The following is a 17,146-nucleotide window of genomic DNA, read 5'->3' as shown; positions in this document are numbered from 1 at the left end:
CAAAAAGACATCATTAGCTTACAGATAAGATGGTCAAAATAGATGTTTAGAATTTTCCCTTTTAAATAAGGGTTTTTGGTCAAACAAAAGTGCTTTTTCACCCTTGCATTCATTATTTTCATGAAAAAGGGTAAGTTTATATTAAAAGCAAAAGGATATTGCCTCTTAAAAGAGGAAAAAAATGCATTTCTCAACATTAAATTAAAACAAAAAGATATGTTTGTAATCAGAAGAATATTGTCTCTTAGGATAACAATGCAGAATTATGATTTCAGTCACATTAAAGATTTCAAAAATCCCCAAAAAAAATCAAAAATAAAATGGTAAAAAACACGTTGTATGACGTTAAAACGTTAAAATGACTTCATATGAAAATGATTGCAAATTAATAGTAGCTTTAATTTAACACCAAACACACATCTTAGTAAAATATTAATGAAATGATCAAAATACCAATTTTAATGATTTTCTTTTTAAATGGAGGTTTTTGGTCAAAAAGTGCAATTTTCACCCCCCACAACTGGCGCTTTGGCGAGTAAGAAATATATTTTTTAAATTTGGTCGAAAATGCTGAATAATTCTCAAAATTTTGGAACAAGACGGGTAATGAAATCTAAGCCAGCTAACGGGCTACCACATGTTGTTTCCTGCTGAAAAGCTCTTAAAAATAGAACGGGTTGCATATTTACGCGTTTCTGGATTTTGTCAATATTATACACAAGAAACTTTTTTAGCCAAAGCATCAAGCTTTCATTTTTTAATGTACATCAGGTGATGATATGGCTTTTGCCCTTACCAAGTTATAAGTTACACGTATGAATTTGTGGAGGTATTTTTCAAACATGCCGTTTTATATATGAACGAACATCGAACCTCTCGAATATAGTGTGATACCCACTTCTAGGCCAAAAATGGTTGCTTTTCAACACTCAACCGACTAAAACTTTTCTTTTAAATTATAAAACGGTTTTCTTGTACACAAAATATCGACAACAATAATTTAGAAATTCCAGAAAAGGATGTTTCTTTCTTTTAAAATTAAAGTATCCCAATCTGCTAATTACTTTCATTCAACATGGAACTAATTCCAACAGAAGTTTTCTTCACTAGAAGGCATTTTTACCAGGTCCCTTTAAAAGTCTTTAAAAAGGGTACCTAAATCAAAATACAGTGAGTACACTTTTTAGTTATAGGCACAAATGTCACAGACCATTTCCTAGGCTCCACAGGGTCACAAATATATTTCAATGCAAAATGATTTCAAATACTTCAGTTTGATATGGTTATGGCTATGATCTTTTAAACAAATCTGACCTACCAACCCTGTTTCTGACGAGACGGGTGAGTGGTAATTAAACAATTATGTTGTTGAGCCTTACCTGAACAATGAGGCCTGCTGGTTTTTCTTGTCATAACACGTGATGACACCGTTAACCCAGATGATTCCGTATTCCTTACCGAAGTTGACGGGATCCCATTGACAACGATCTATTTCGGGATTTGCAGTAAAGAAGTCTTTAATTTCTTGTATCCTGTCTAAAAACAATGTGAATACACTAAGATAAGCAACAACCAATGAGTTACTTATATTGTTACAAAATGGTTAGTGGTGTGGTTGGTTGGTTCTTTATATATGGGTGTTTGAGTATAGTGCGGGAGAAATAAGTGAGTGAGTGGAGAGTGAGTGAGTGAGGAGTGAGTGAGGAGTGAGTGGAGTGAGTGAGTGAGAGAGTGAGTGAGTGAGTGAGTGAGTGAGTGAGTGAGTGAGTGAGTGAGTGAGTGAGTGAGAGAGTGATAGAGAGAGTGAGCGAGTGATTGAGAGAGAGAGTGAGTGAGTGAGGAGTGAGTGAGTGGAGGAGGAGTGAGGAGGAGTGAGTGAGTGAGTGAGTGAGTGAGTGAGTGAGTGAGTGAGTGAGTGAGTAAGTGAGGGTAGGTAAGTCGGGATTTTTTCCTTTTTACTTTTTTAGCTGTAAATTGCGTTTGCCTTGGAACTTTTATCTTTTTTTTTTTTTTTTTTTTTTAAAGAAAAAGTCTAGGGTTGGGCTTAGTTTTAGGGTCGTTCGGGTTACGCCAATCAAACAATGTGTTATGCCTTATATTTACCAGCTCGTCCAATGATAGGTTTCTGACCATCAATGATCGTCATGGAATCCACACTGCGGAATGTAGCTGCTAAACCATCGAAATCTTTTGCCGAAAGCATATCTGATCTCTTTACGAAGTAATTCTCATTTCTCTTTGAATACTGCAGATAGCATGCCCTGTACAACACCAAGGAAAGAGTGGCTCCTTTGATACACATGATTCAATAACACAAAAGAAGTTTATATTAATTATTGTGGTGTATGTTAATACCAAACACTATACAAATGCAACATGTTTTGAGGGGAAGTAGTAATAACTAAATATAATTTTTGGGTGTAAGAGAGTTTTTATATTACCTGCAGCTACAGCGGATGGAAGTTATCAAAATCATCCAATACCGTTTAATTAATTGGTGGCCAGCAAATGTTAACCCAAAACAAAAACCATTTTCTAGTCATATCTAATCCGTTCTTAAACTACAAGTTTATGCTCTTAATTCGTTCTTTAGACCCTCATTCCGTTCTCAAAATCATGTGTTGTAGTTCAAGAATGTTCTAAGATGTTTTCGGTATGTGTAGGTGGTACTGGATCATATACTGCATACCGAATATGAAAATTACTTTTGAAAACAAATATAAACGGAATTTCTTATAAAAAACCTTGTATTATTACACGAAAACTTTTAGTATATGCAAAAAATTACCTGGACAAGTAAACTGGGCTACATCTTGTCGAATACACTTCTCTAAGCATCCCATCCGTTTTAATGAATCCTGACGATTCGCGAAGCAATCTTCACATAATGCCTCACATCGCTGCTCATCAGTCTCACTGTAGGGTGTGCTCTGCACTCTGCAGATCATAGCAATGATCAACAAGATTTGGTGGACTTTCATTATGTATTTTTACTTAAATGAGATTACTCTCTGAAAAGAAAAATGTTTATGAATCTGTAAATGTCATTTGATTCTATTTGCATTATTCATCCTCTCTGGGGTCATGTTAGCGCAAAAATGTAAAATTTTCACCTTTCGGAATCTTTAAAATAAACGGCAAGTAGAAACACCATGCGTGCAAGTAGTAGTATAGTAGCAGCAGTTATGCCTCTAATACGTTCATGTTTAAATATGTCATCAAAAATTATATTTTGCAACATTTGTATACACTTCAACCACTTAACGTTGTGTAGAATTATACGTACTCACCTCCACATTCAGTCATTCACTACAGACCATACCATACCAGAGACGAGACAGAATGATAATAATAAAGATCACTTGTAATGCGCCGGTATTATGGCAAAAACAGAACCTGCTTATGGCACATTGACACGTCGGAGCAATTAAAATCTGACCCTAATAATTTGTTAATATCGTCATGATAATACCTTGAACAGGTGGTTTTTATTTTATTAAATTTTCTCACAAAACATTACATAATGTTAAATTCTAGACCTGGACAATACCAACAACTATCACATCTAAACGCAATTGCAATAAGCTTATGGTGGCGCTATGCTGGGACAAATATATCTAAAGATATAGGAAGCACCCGTTAATTCACCTTGGGTGCATCGAACCAGAGAACCTTCTCTCACACAGTGTCAACACCCTGTATTATAAATATTTTTTCCATGCAGCTAAATACTCCGTTGAAATCAATATTCTATTATTGACACAGATAAAGAAAGTTTACATATGCATTGTGTTATAGAGCTTGCACCTGAACTTAACTGACTGGGCTAAACGTGTTCCTTTATACCTATAAAGTAGAATTGTAATTCTCAAAATTAAATATATCAAAATGTTTACATTGGATTTCAAAATCTTTACATAAAAATGCAGTAAAAGATATCCATAGCAAGCTGCAAGGCCCCGCTAATTATTGTACTGCTTTTTCGAGTGAGTGTACTGGAAACAAACCCTGGTTTTACCTGAAAACAAATCGATTTTCTTGTAATAGAAACATCATATGGGGTACTAGGGCATGCACAAATCGTAATAATGTGTAGAATATAGAAACTCTGTGTGTATCTCATATGATAGTCATGGTATGCTTAGCCTGAGTCGCTCGGCCTTTCTCGAACAAAATCGCGATGCGTAGCTGTTGAAAAACGAGAGGAGTCGCTGTACTATCACGACGATTTTTGACACGAAGATATAGGGATGATGACGATGTCTCATCGAACCCACTTTCCGAGGTATTGATAAGCAAATCCCGGATGCAAATACGACTGGCTGTATCTATTAGTCTAACCGTCGTTTTATCTTTTCTGTTTCTGTTTCTGTTTCCGGTTTCGGTTTCGGATCTCATTGTTATTTTGAAGTGTTAGCATGGTACGTGTGAACAATCCTTTTATTCTAGTCTTTTGTTGACTACAGAAAAGTTGAACGAAGATAACTTCTGTTTCGGTTTCGGGAGTTATGTTAATTTCTGACATGAAAAACGTGAGATGAGAGGGTTAATGCTAATCTAGACAAAATAGTGTCTAAATTTTACGGTCGTAAATTCGCGATAAATTGTACGGCTTCAATTGACTTGCGGTGGTGTATAGGTACTCCAGCCCAGGCGGGAGTAGCTCGTGAAAATAGCCCAGTGTAGAAATATACATTAACATGATTGATATAATTTAATCAATAGTAATCAGTGTTGCCAATAATTACGTATACTTGTTCGTGCAATCGCGCAAAAATCGGTCATATTATGATTATGTAGCGATTAAACGGGGAATTATTTTCGTCCCAAATACACCTTAAAACTTGGTAATATGCAACATCAGAGAGGGGCGTTGAAGTGAAACTAATAGGATTTCTTTAATTGGAATTGGTAATCTGATAATTGCTTCAGGCAATATTGCCAGACTCAAATCTATTTTAAATGTATATTATTTGAGAGAGTGGGGATGATGAGACGAGGAGATGAACTGGTAGAGGAGAGAGAGAGAGAGGAGAGGAGAGAGAGGAGGAGGAGGAGAGGAGAGGAGAGGAGAGGAGAGAGAGGGAGGAGAGGAGGAGAGGAGAGGAGGGAGATCGAGAGAGGAGAGGAGAGGAGAGGAGAGGAGTTTATTCCATTTATATTAATTTTTCCACGTTGATCATAGGCCTACTGCTAAAACAGTGAGAGGGGGAGAAGGGTAAAGGAAATACAACATCCAATATAATTCAGATATCCACATAATTCAAAAAAGCTGGCACAGGTGAGAGTTTGGGAGGGGAGACAGACAGACTAGGAAGAGAAGAAAGCGAGAGGAGAAGAGGCAGGGGTCCTTTTTTTAAATGTCACAGTAATATAGATCATAATGACACCATATTTGCGTTCGGACCTGATGTAGGCCTATCCTACCTAGTTAAATGACTGACATGAGTAATATTGCCCACTTGAGACGTCAGTGTTGCATATAATTGACTTATCCAACCTTTATTGACAGACATAAGTGTGATTGACAGCACCTATTATTACCTCTTCAAATGAGAAGCATGATGCCCCAAACGTAACAATGAAGTCAACTTACACACCATCCTACTTAATCCCCTGCGTTTTCGTTTCTGAACAATAGAGCTCCCGAAACAGAAAAGATGAAACGACAGATAATATTCCAAGTGTAGTCAGTGATTTTTATACACGTGTAAGCTTTCCCAAGCATGATAAATTGCAAGAGCCGGTCTGCCGACTTGCACAACGGCTAATGCTGCTGTATCGATTTCACTGTGAGCGCGAAATTCGGTCGCACATGCTAATTATCTCTAATGCGGAGGTGAGTGAAATTCTCAATTCGCAAACTTGCCAATTTTTTACAACGTTTGTGTCGATATTATTTATGTTTGTTAGCTTTTCCTTCATATTCATGGCGCAAATGGATGCTTTGAGCTAATAATATTCCATAAGTGGTAGCAATCAATCGAAAGATATACCTTAAAGATTGCCCTAATGGCGCACATGCACTCCTTTGCCTTAGGGTAAATTTCACGTGCAAATATGCTCCTCCTCCGAAAATCCCGACAAGAATTAAGAGTCCGTGTCCATATTTGCTTCTGGCATATTTACTTGTGCTTGTGGCACCGTTCACATGTACCAGGGTGTCGGGGCCGGGTGTAGCTCAGGGCACGGACTCTTTGACAAAATAAAGGGAAAGGAACGGGAGCTGGCAAAGACGGTGATATGACATGAAATCTGAGATATAACTGGGATGTGAGAGTAGATTTTCACATCCCTGGATATGACCAAACCCATAACATGTGTTGAACACACTTATAACGTTTTTAAAACATTTGTGTTTTGCCGGGAATGTGGAACTGTTGTCAGTTATTGACAGTGTGTGCTGCTGCAACATGACTTACGGTGGTACTACTCCCCATTCCAGAAAAATACAGTACTAATTTTTTTGGATTAAAAAAATATTATCCTGTTATGCCAAATGAAACATAGCTAAATCCTAATCCTTTAGTTAGTCCTAACTGGCAATAAAAGTCAAATTTTCATATTTTTGCAATATGAGGGAAAATGGTCCAAAAACATGAGTTTTGCATGTTTTCGTAAATGGTCACAAAATTGTAAGACGTGGCACAAGTCTAAGCATTCAAAATCTTGAGTATGGGCTAAGAGTTAGCTCATAATTTTAATATCGTATGTTATTTTTGCTAATTGGTTATGAAAAAGATTGGAAGATGTGTTTCCTTGCCCCTTAAATATACATAAATTTTGTTTCCAGTGTGTAGTTATTTTTTGAGGAAAATGCAAAATTAGTCACAACATTTATTAGGGGGTATAGTACCACCTTAATGAATTTTACGCTTTTAAAATCCAGCCTTTTTAAAAAGAAGTGATTGAATTTCTAGATCCTTTAAGGTTTTAAGGTTTTTAAGGTGTATTTTCAGGATTTTCACCCGGGGGGTCACTCACATACCAAAGTGGTACGCATGCTCGTCCCCAAAAACGTCGAAAAAGGGTTGATTTTTGGCCTTGTGGCGGCGTCGACGTTTCTACAAAAAAGGGTACTTTACAGGTAAAGATTCGACGTTTAGGGTATCTTTTTTCAATTTAAATGGGTTTGTTTTGGAGTTTACGCCATTTAGGGGCCATTTTAGGGTCTTACACCAAATTATGCGATATTTTAGGGGTAAGATTTTCAGAGCCTTACGCCAATAAGGGGTGAAATTTTTCTACACTAGTTACGCCATTTAGGGTCCATTTTTGAGGTGCTGCTGGGACGAGCATGCATACCCCTTTGGTAAGGGACTGACCCCCCCGGATTTTCACTTCTTTGTCAATAGATCTTGATGAGGAGATCCTGGAATTGTTCTTATCATGGTGATAACGATCCTGTAACTTCATGTGTAGTTAGATTATCATTGTTACGTTATATTGTTGGGTATGAGAACAAGCACAAATAAACATACACGCATTCAAACATTCATAAGTCATCAGTACAATTTACTGTTTTCCATTACAATTGCTAAATCAAGAAAGGTGGGACGTACATTATGGGCTTTTCTTAAGTTCAGGCACTATCTTATCTGTCCTAGTTTGGTAGCACTGCGCCACCTCACTGCCCTCGTATATAATGCATTTGTTCATTGTTCATTTGTGCGTTTGGAGCATTTTATTTAAAAGGCGCCCATTGAGTGTGTGCTAAATGCGACCTTGACCTACAACAGATCCTAAGCATTCGACTGTGGTATGACAAAACGGTTTTCAAGATTTACAGTCAAATGTAATCCAGTTTGAATGTAAACAATCAAATCTTTACTGCCTTCTATGTCTGCCACAATTTAGCTTACCATTCTTTGAAAAGTTGCAGGCGCATTTTTCTAACCGAGTGGCATAATGCGCATTTTTAAAACAGACTGCCATAACTTTGTACTGGTACCGGACAAATAACTATGATACGATTGCGTTGTGATTACATGAGAGGGATTCCCATCTTGCATGAAATAGCTTTTAACAGTAAACATGTGTCAAATTTAATTACTCAGGGCACATCACATGTTTAACGTATAATGACACAATTTAAGAAAGATATTGCATGTATTGTTGATAATTCATAACCTCGTGTGTTTATTTGCCAAACCGCGATTACTAATAAACAACGGTAGATAGACCTCACCACAACGACCTCGATGCATGACGTTTCCAATAAGTTGGGAGAATTGTAATTGATTGGGAGCCATGAACAGGGGTAAAATTAATGTAAATGTGCGGTGGAGAATTTAAAAGTGGCACTCAATGAAATACGAAATATAAACAAGATATTAATCATTGTAACCGTTTATTTTATGTGAACGTTTATGAAATTGGGAATCAATAAAGAACTTTTTTAACAAGTTAACGAACTTTTCACCTCTCTAAGCATTGTAAGCTTTTTTTGATTTACAATTTTAATTACAGGATTGTGTGTAGAATTCATCTTTACAATACAGTCAACTTTTGTCATATTACGGATCTGATTTCATGTTAATTAAAATCCAATATCTTTATGCCTATATTATGAGCCGTTTGTTTCTTATCATCCCGCTTAAATAACCAGCACATCATGTTCATATTATCCGAGTTCATTAGTTATTAAGATATTGGAGATCCCAAATGACAAAAAAGCACATGTGTTTTTATGATAAATAGGCAGTAACGTGATTAAAACCAACCTGTTCACCGTTATTATCATGACGATATTAACAAATTATTAGGGTGACATTTTAATTGCTACGATGTGTCAATGCGCCATAAGCATGTTTTTTACTCCACTATAAAATACAGCACTAATTTTTTGGGATTAAAAAATATTATCAAGTTCTGCAAAATGAAACATAGCTCAATCCTAATCCTTTAGTTAGTCCTAACTGGCAATAAAAGAAAAAATTCACTATTTTACTAATTTCTAGAAAAAAGAGCCAAAAACATGCATTTTCTGCACATTTTCTGACAATCGAGTCACAAAAATCAAAGACTTAAAACAAGTCTAAGCATTCAAAATCTTGAGTATATGCTGAAATTTTGCTATAATTTTCACTTTTTATGTTTCTTTAATTAAATTATCGGTTATCAGAATGGAACATGTCTTTTCCAAAAATTAGACTGCATAAACTGAAATTAGTCTTGATACAAGTCTTTGGGCTTGATTGTCACAGCATACAAAAAAACACCCTAAAACGCATGTTTTTGGCCCTTATTTCCAAAAATTTGCCAAATATTAAAATTTGACTTTTATTGCCAGTTAGGACTAACTAAAGGATTAGGATTTAGCTATGTTTCATTTGGCAAAACAGGATAATATTTTTTTGTCCCAAAAATTAGTTCTGTATTTTTCTGGAATAGGAGTAGTTACCGTCGCATTACAAGCGATCTTTATTATTATTATTATTATTATTATTATTATTATTATTATTATTATTATTATTATTATTAGTTAGTATTATTAGTATTAGTAGTAGTAGTATTAGTATTAGTAGTAGTAGTAGTAGTAGTAGTAGTAGTAGTAGTAGTAGTAGTAGTAGTAGTAGTAGTAGTAGTAGTAGTAGTAGTAGTAGTAGTAGTAGTTAATAGGGGTCACAAAATTTGAGGCTAAAAATCCGGGGTAAAATGTACGAGAAGACATGTACATTCAAAAAATGTTGAATGTTTAAGTATTCAATTGTGTACTTTACCAATGTTGACGCCTGTATATGGGTTTCTGACCAAAATTAACCCCATATTTGGCCATTTTAAACTAAAAAGTACCAATTTGTTGCATTTTTTCATTCCAGTTTTGTACCATATTTCACCAGTTTAGCTTCAATATGGCAAATAATTGTGTACCATAAACTTATTTTGTCAGCAAAGGGTGCTGGATTCATTGGACTTCAAGAAATGTTCTCCAACCCCAATGTCAAAAAGACATGCCACTGTTAATGACGTATATTTTTGGTTTCTTTTTTAGGACATGAAGGGGAATCAACTAAATTTTAGACCATAAAAAGGGAGGGATAAAAAAAATCAACCCTTTTTTAGGGGGATCAAACTTTTTGATGTCCCAGCTTAAACAACCATTCCCTCCCCACCAAAGTATTTATGAACACTCCTTAATCAAGGTAAATATGAACGTATAGAATGAAGTGCGCGCGGAGCGCGAGAAAATTTGTAATTCTATAATAGTTGTTAAAAGTCAAGTTATAATACTGAATACTGCCAGTACTTTAACATTAAGCCAACTTGTGTTCCAGTCACGGATTTTTACTTTATCCAAATCATCTACAATACAGAATAGCTCCTCAGCAGATGGCATGACGTTATTAATTAATGTAGATTAATGTAAATTATTCAATCACGGAGTTAAAGGCTGAATGATTATGTAAATTGAAAAGAATTTATATTCAGGAACATTTCTCCATTACGGCCTAAGCTGCAAGCATCGGTAAGTCATAGAGTTGCTATCTCATTTTGACATTCACGAATGAAGACTTTTACCATGTTCATACGCGCCGGTAGACAAGATGCCTTAGGGGCTGTGCAATAATTATGAGCCCTGGGGAGGGTAAAATTGGGGGGCAAGAAATTTTTGGCGAGCCGAAAGGGGGGCAAGCAATTTTTGGCAAGCCGAGAGGGGGGGGGGCAAGCGATTTTTGGCACGCATTCACAGGGCGCCTTTTTAATAAAACGCTCTAAAAAGGCTTAGGAAAACGGTACGGAAACGCTTAAATATGCAAATTTTCCTGTCGCTGCGCTCGCAACATACATCTAGACCATTTAAAGTTTGAATTTGGGATCCCAAAAATTTGGCATGTTCAAGGGGGGGGGGGCAAAGAATTTTTGGCGGGCTGAGAGGGGGGCAAGCGATTTTTGGCGGGCCGAGAGGGGGGGCAAGCGATTTTGGCGAGCCGTTCGGAAATTTTACCCCCGGGGGGGCTGATAATTATTGCACAGCCCCTTAGCTAATGTTAAAACAAATCCTCACCACTCACCGAGTTTCTGTTCCAGAAGTTTCTGAGTTCCCATACTCCGTTTTCAATAGTTTGAGCGCCACCATCACATGATAACAAAGTCAAGCGTCAGTCCGTCTCAATCTCAAATCTATGCATTCAAAACGAATTTATGAATTCGTCATTTTTTCTATCAAACAGTGTTGTTCATATTTCAGGAAAAACGTAAAACATGGAATTCTACCGCATCTTTTTAATCGTTACCATGGTTACGATGATTTCCTTAGTGCAGAGTGCATTACACCATAGTCCCAAGAGTGAGACTACCGAGCAGCGATGTGAAGCAACTTGCGAAGAATGCTTCGCTGATCATGATTCATTGAAACGGATGGGATGCCTGGAGAAATGCATTGCAGAAGGTGTAGAACACTTTACCTGTCCAGGTAATCGATGTTAATCGTTCTGCAATATGTTTAACTTCCCCAACTAAATTTGTTAAATAAAGTTGAATTTTTCACATTTTCATCTTGTTAGATTAAGAATTAAGACTACACATTTAGTTCGGTCACATACCGCTATCGGTACCCCAATACTCTCTGTATTGTACCATGGAGATGTTTAAATTTTGTATCGAGCATGATGAACACGGCAGAAGATACCTAGGAGTTGCCGAACAAGACTTTTTATTATATTAGGTTAGTTTTGATGAAGAAATCACACCATACTAGAGTTTCTAATTGTTTCAATAATGTACTGTGGTAATGGTTATTGTCATTGATATTTATATTACAATGACAACACAAGTATCACAAATCAATATCCACTCCTATTAGGCGTTGACAAATTGCTACCACGCAACGACGCAATTTCGCATTTCGGCAAGCATGTTGAAAACAGCATACAAATTAAAAATGTGTTACAATTCTGACCATTGACTATAAAATAAAATTGAGAAAACTGTGGTCAAAGTTGGATGTGTTTTATTGACTTCAATAAATGTGTTGTTTTTTCTTGCACCGACTTTGTCTGTTATAGGAAGCCAGTTTTCCTTAGTGCAGTGACCCCGCCTTCTCTTAAACTTCACACAGAGGTTGAGGACTTCTACGCCATGTACTCGGATTTGTTCTCGGCAAAAGATATCAAGAGTATTACGACTCAAATGACTGAAGATACCATGATAATCATTGATAACCAGATGCCTCTTATTGGAAGAGCAAGTAAATAAATATAGGTTTTTTGATAAATTTCGAACTTTTGTCGGTCACTAATCAAGTATAATTTTTTATGCTCAAATTATTGTTTTCGATAGCCATTACATATATCAAATTTCTTATATTTGAAGCATACTTGCCTGGTTCTTTAGTCACGACGGGCCCCTTTAAAATTCTGAATCCATCCCTGTCCAGAAGCACTTTTATGTTTTTAGAATCAGGTGTTCCCAGCTTTGTTGTGGAGAAAAACAATCAAAGAGAGCGGTGTGGTTCTGTGATTAAGATCTTTGTTTGGGTAGTGGGGATAGTGTTGCGAGAGGTCACAGTCTGGTGCAAGAGGTCCCGGTTCAAAATCATCATAACTAAGCCATACGTCTAGTGCGAGAGGTCACAAGCTGGTGCGAGAGGAGGCACAGGCTGGTGCGAGAGGTCCCCGCTTCAATTTCCGGTGGAGACAATTTTTTAAATTCAATTATCTCTCTCTCTCTCTCTCTCTCTCTCTCTCTCTCTCTCTCTCTCTCTCTCTCTCTCTCTCTCTCTCTCTCTCTCTCTCTCTCTCTCTCTCTCTCTCTCTCTCTCTCTCTCTCTCTCTCTCTCTCTCTCTCTCTCTCTCTCTCTCTCTCTCTCTCTCTCTCTCTCTCTCTCTCTCTCTCTCTCTCTCTCTCTCTCTCTCTCTCTCTCTCTCTCTCCATACTGTATTTGAATTATGGACCTGATGCAGTAGATCATAAAGACCTCGCAGTCAGTTCCTAGCAGGATAGAGTGTGGCTGTTCGTAAAACAGCAGCAGTGGCGTAGCGTGGGTTATCATATTAGGGGGCACCGACCATGATTGGTGGGGCACCGGGTCTGATTAGGGGCACAAGTCATTTTTCAGCACTTTTCGATTGGGGGGCACGATTGGGGGGCACGCTACGCCACTGAACAGCAGTAGTGTTGCAACTTTTAATGATACAGGGGCACAGCATTCAACCGCGCCATTATTAAAGCATATCCAGAACAATTTTAGAAACCTTACATCTTGTAGAAACAATACATGAAATAATATACTAACGTGTTCATTGATGGAAATAAAATAGGTCAACATTTATATTTCCTGTACACACACTATATGGACCCGGGATACGGACAGACATGATCCAAAAACAATATTTATTCAGAGCAAAAAAATGCGTAAAAGTTCATTCTGTATCTAATTGTAATTACAAAATAAAAACATAATAGCGTTGAAGATGTTATATTAAGACTACGATGAATTATTAATCCCCAAGCTTTCGGTAAATTACTTTCATCAGGGTAAATTGCACTTTTAAATTGGCAAAATTATACATCACATATTATATTCCTAACTCTGTAAAGGAAGTATTATTAACAGGGCTGTATAGCATTCAATGTTGTTATTTATGTCTTTATAAGGACTCGGATAACGACGTTTGCCCAGTATTTTATTTGTCTGAGAGCACATCAGACATACCATTATTGCATTCTGAATACGACTGATAATTCGCGTTAAATTTGACATTATAAATCTAATGATTGTACTTTTAAAAAGTATATGTAGCTGGAAGAAAAAAGCCTATAATCATTTGAAAATGTTGACCTAATGTATTTTTACGTTTTCCCCCAAAGACCTTTAATAATCGTATTCAGAATGCAATTTGGTGTGCCCTCAGGTCCCACAAAAATACCGAGCAAAGGTGGGTGGCTGATTCCTGAATGCTTTCCGTACATAATTTCACTGAATATGCAAAAGTGGTAGATCTTACTTACTCATTATTCTATTTTCATTAGAAAGAGCCCAGCAAATAAAAGACTTCTTCACTGCAAATCCACTAATTGATCGAACACATATTGAGCCTGTCGAGTGTGGTGAAGAATTCGGGATCATCTGGGTTAACGGTCTTGCCACGCACTATGATAGCGAAAACCAGCCTCTCACCAAATTTAGGTTCGTAAAGATGGTACCAAAAATTTCGTATTTAAAAGTGTAATTCCCATTGTGCCAGACGTTGGGATTACGTCAACAAGATTTGATCGTATCATGATGCAGTCATGTCTACAGTATAATTCGTCGTCCGTATTCCATAGTGGCGTATAGTGGGGCGCCGCGAATAAACAACTTTTCGAGAAAATCGGGTTTGAAGAAATGCCAATTTAAAATCGAGTTGTGTAAATCAGACATTCATTATATTTTGTAAATGATGTGAAATTTCTGTAGTAAACTAAATAGATTTTATTGTTATATATTTTTCAAAAGAAATAAATACATACTTTTGCTGGCAAACTGACAATAAAACTATACGTCACTATGGAAAACGAACAAAACGCAATACTAACTTTTGATATTCCATAGTGGCGTATCGACCATACGCCACTTTTTATACACATTTTATAATTATGAAATATCGGCAAAAATGAAAAACATCGTATTCCATAGTGGCGTATAGGTCCGATACGCGTACGCCACTATGACATACGATGTTTTTCATTTTTGCCGATATTTCATAATTATAAAATGTAAAAAAGTGGCGTATGGTCGATACGCCACTATGGAATCAAAAAACTTTGTAACTATACGCCACATTTAATTAATCAATTACTAATTAATTAGCTAATTATGACTGATGAGACTTAGAAAAAAGTGAAAGAGAACATCATTAAAGATTATGTGCCAATTTTCAAAAAAACCCTGACCAAAAATCACTATACGCCACTATGGAATACAGCCGACGAATTCATCTCGACCTTTGCAGGACTTAACCCCATTAAAAGCTATTAAACCAAGATAACACTCATTGAAGTAGCTCAACTGATTAAATCAGATCTTCTCTGGTTGTGCACAAGTGTCTGTTTTACATGTGCGACATCGCAATAAAGCTGGTATTATAGCTTCAGTTGGGTAACCGATTATAAAGGAAACGAAAGGAAACAATGGTATGTGTACCTTTGTTCACGAAATGAGACAATGCCCTGCTTTTTGTTAACCAGCATTCTTCAAAATGAGCAACATAATGATTCATCCAAAACATCTTGAATTTGGCTGGATTGGGGATGGATACAGTTCTCAACAATTGTTAAATCATCAACATATTTCCAACATTTTGTTTTGGGCACACTACTTGATACAGCATCATTGATTATAATCTAAAAGCCTATTGGGCCTAGTGTTGAGATTCCAAGAGTCTTAAAAAATGATGAAGTCTTTCTAACAAACTGGCAGCGTGAGGAATGGTCACATGGCTGGTAGAGGAGGTGTCTGTCCCTTGACCATTAGGCTTGGAATTAAATAAATTAGTTTTGGTAACAGATCCAAAACTAAAGTACTCACTCGAAATAGTCACACTCCTATCAAGAGTGTTGTTCACTCTGCAATTACATCAAAATATTTCGGATTACTTTCATTCCTTAGGAGCTGTAACTTATTTATTTAATTGACGTTTGAATGACAAATCTCATAATAACGTTAGGCTTAGAGTTTTGCTCTGTCTTATTAGCTTCCATGAGCCCACATTAGGGGTATTAGCAGTTCCCCCAAAGAGCTCTGAGTGCAGTCTTTCTCTTCCGGTATGTACTTGGGGTGCGGATCACTGTGTAGGGCGATGATTGAGAGATCTGGTCACATCAAGCTAGAAGTGGTGATCGATACGTTCTGGCGTTCTATATACCATAGAACCCTAACTTTTCAGGTGTAGTTGACACTATAAAAATCCCAAATTGTTGTCATCACATTCCTTCCGTGTGAAGTTGATTAATGTAATCAAAAACGAAATAGTCTCTCTTTTATCTATGATGATGAAAGTGTCATCGACAAACCGAAACCACAAGTCCCGCCTCAAGTATGGCGTCTGCCCAGGGTAGTTACTTAACAATGTCGTGTTGCTCAAAGCACATAACACATCAATGTTGTTGAATGTAAAAATATATTGCTATTATATAATTCTAATCGTTTTTTAAGACATATGGTGCAATGTGTTCCACTGCGCTAAGTAGCAAACTGACATTCCTAATATGTCACCACCACCAGTCAGATACCCGACGAAGTCCGGTTTTCTAGTACTACTGTAGGAATATCTTGACAAAAATATGTTTTACATTATTTCAATCACACATAAAATAGCGTTATTATTATTATGTTTTCAGGTATATGGGTGTGTTAAAACGCGTCGATGGACAGCTCCGAGAATTCATCATTATCCTCTTTTAAAGTATCATGGCGATTTATTTGGATTTTAGAGACAGGTGCAATTCCTTTTGTCTCAGAAAAAAAGGTCCAACTGGGAAACTAAATACATTTTAACAATAGAAACTGGACAATGTCCGGCTAACTTTGTCACATCATGGTAAATATGTATATATTAGGACCATTCCTACAATTATTATTTTCGTATTGTGTTAACCGAGTACAATAACGTAAAATTCTAACATCTAGTAATATATAAGTATGATATAAATAACTCAATGAAAAGGATTTGCGACTGGCCGTCAGTGGCGTAGACAGGAGGCAGCAGCTACCCAACACCACTACTGCCAATGTATAGAGAATAGCATTATCATCCTGGTTGAGCCAGAGTAACGTATCCATCGGGCGTCAGAGACGTAAAATAGTTGGAAAACATTTGGAAAGTAGGACGCTAGAACCATTTTTTTTCCAATTTTAGCCGTTTAAGGGTAAATACTATAGTATACTGGTTTGATTGGTCTAACAATATTTTCATTTTTAGCATTAAGGCGATATGACAATTGATCATATGAAATAAAATAATGAAAACAAATCATGAAAGTGTTCTATTTCGACAATTTTGAGTAATGGTAGATCTTGTTTTCAAACTTTTTGTGGGCCCAGGGCCAGGCCAAAATTTGGAGGCCCCAAACTCACCGTGAGGAAGGCATGTGCACTCAAGTGATCAAGATTTGGTATAGGTATAATATCGACAGTGGCGGCGGGAGCATTACAATAATAGGG

General features: G+C 36.7%; 1 protein-coding gene and 1 long non-coding RNA gene across 2 annotated transcripts in view; one reads left to right on the top strand and one right to left on the bottom strand.

Annotated features, from left to right (window-relative positions):
• The window catches only part of LOC140169735 (uncharacterized), a 3,102-nt gene extending 849 nt beyond the window's left edge, over positions 1-2,253 (bottom strand). Inside the window, exons 1-2 of the mRNA XM_072193029.1 lie at positions 2,104-2,253; positions 1,380-1,536 (exon numbers count right to left, since the gene is read on the bottom strand). Of these exons, the coding sequence (XP_072049130.1) occupies positions 1,380-1,536; positions 2,104-2,203 (257 nt within the window). The 5' untranslated portion in view covers positions 2,204-2,253. The remainder of the gene's footprint in view (positions 1-1,379; positions 1,537-2,103) is intronic.
• A 9,770-nt stretch (positions 2,254-12,023) lies between these two features.
• LOC140169737 (uncharacterized) lies at positions 12,024-16,908 on the top strand. Its single transcript, XR_011861390.1, has 3 exons — positions 12,024-12,190; positions 13,975-14,131; positions 16,324-16,908. It is a non-coding gene; the product is annotated as an uncharacterized lncRNA (long non-coding RNA).
• The last annotated feature ends 238 nt before the right edge of the window (positions 16,909-17,146 follow it).

This window comes from Amphiura filiformis, chromosome 14, assembly GCF_039555335.1.
Source record: "Amphiura filiformis chromosome 14, Afil_fr2py, whole genome shotgun sequence".
Taxonomy (NCBI): domain Eukaryota; kingdom Metazoa; phylum Echinodermata; class Ophiuroidea; order Amphilepidida; family Amphiuridae; genus Amphiura; species Amphiura filiformis.
The sequence above is the reverse complement of the archived record's forward strand: the minus strand, read 5'-3'. Positions and strand labels throughout refer to the sequence as shown.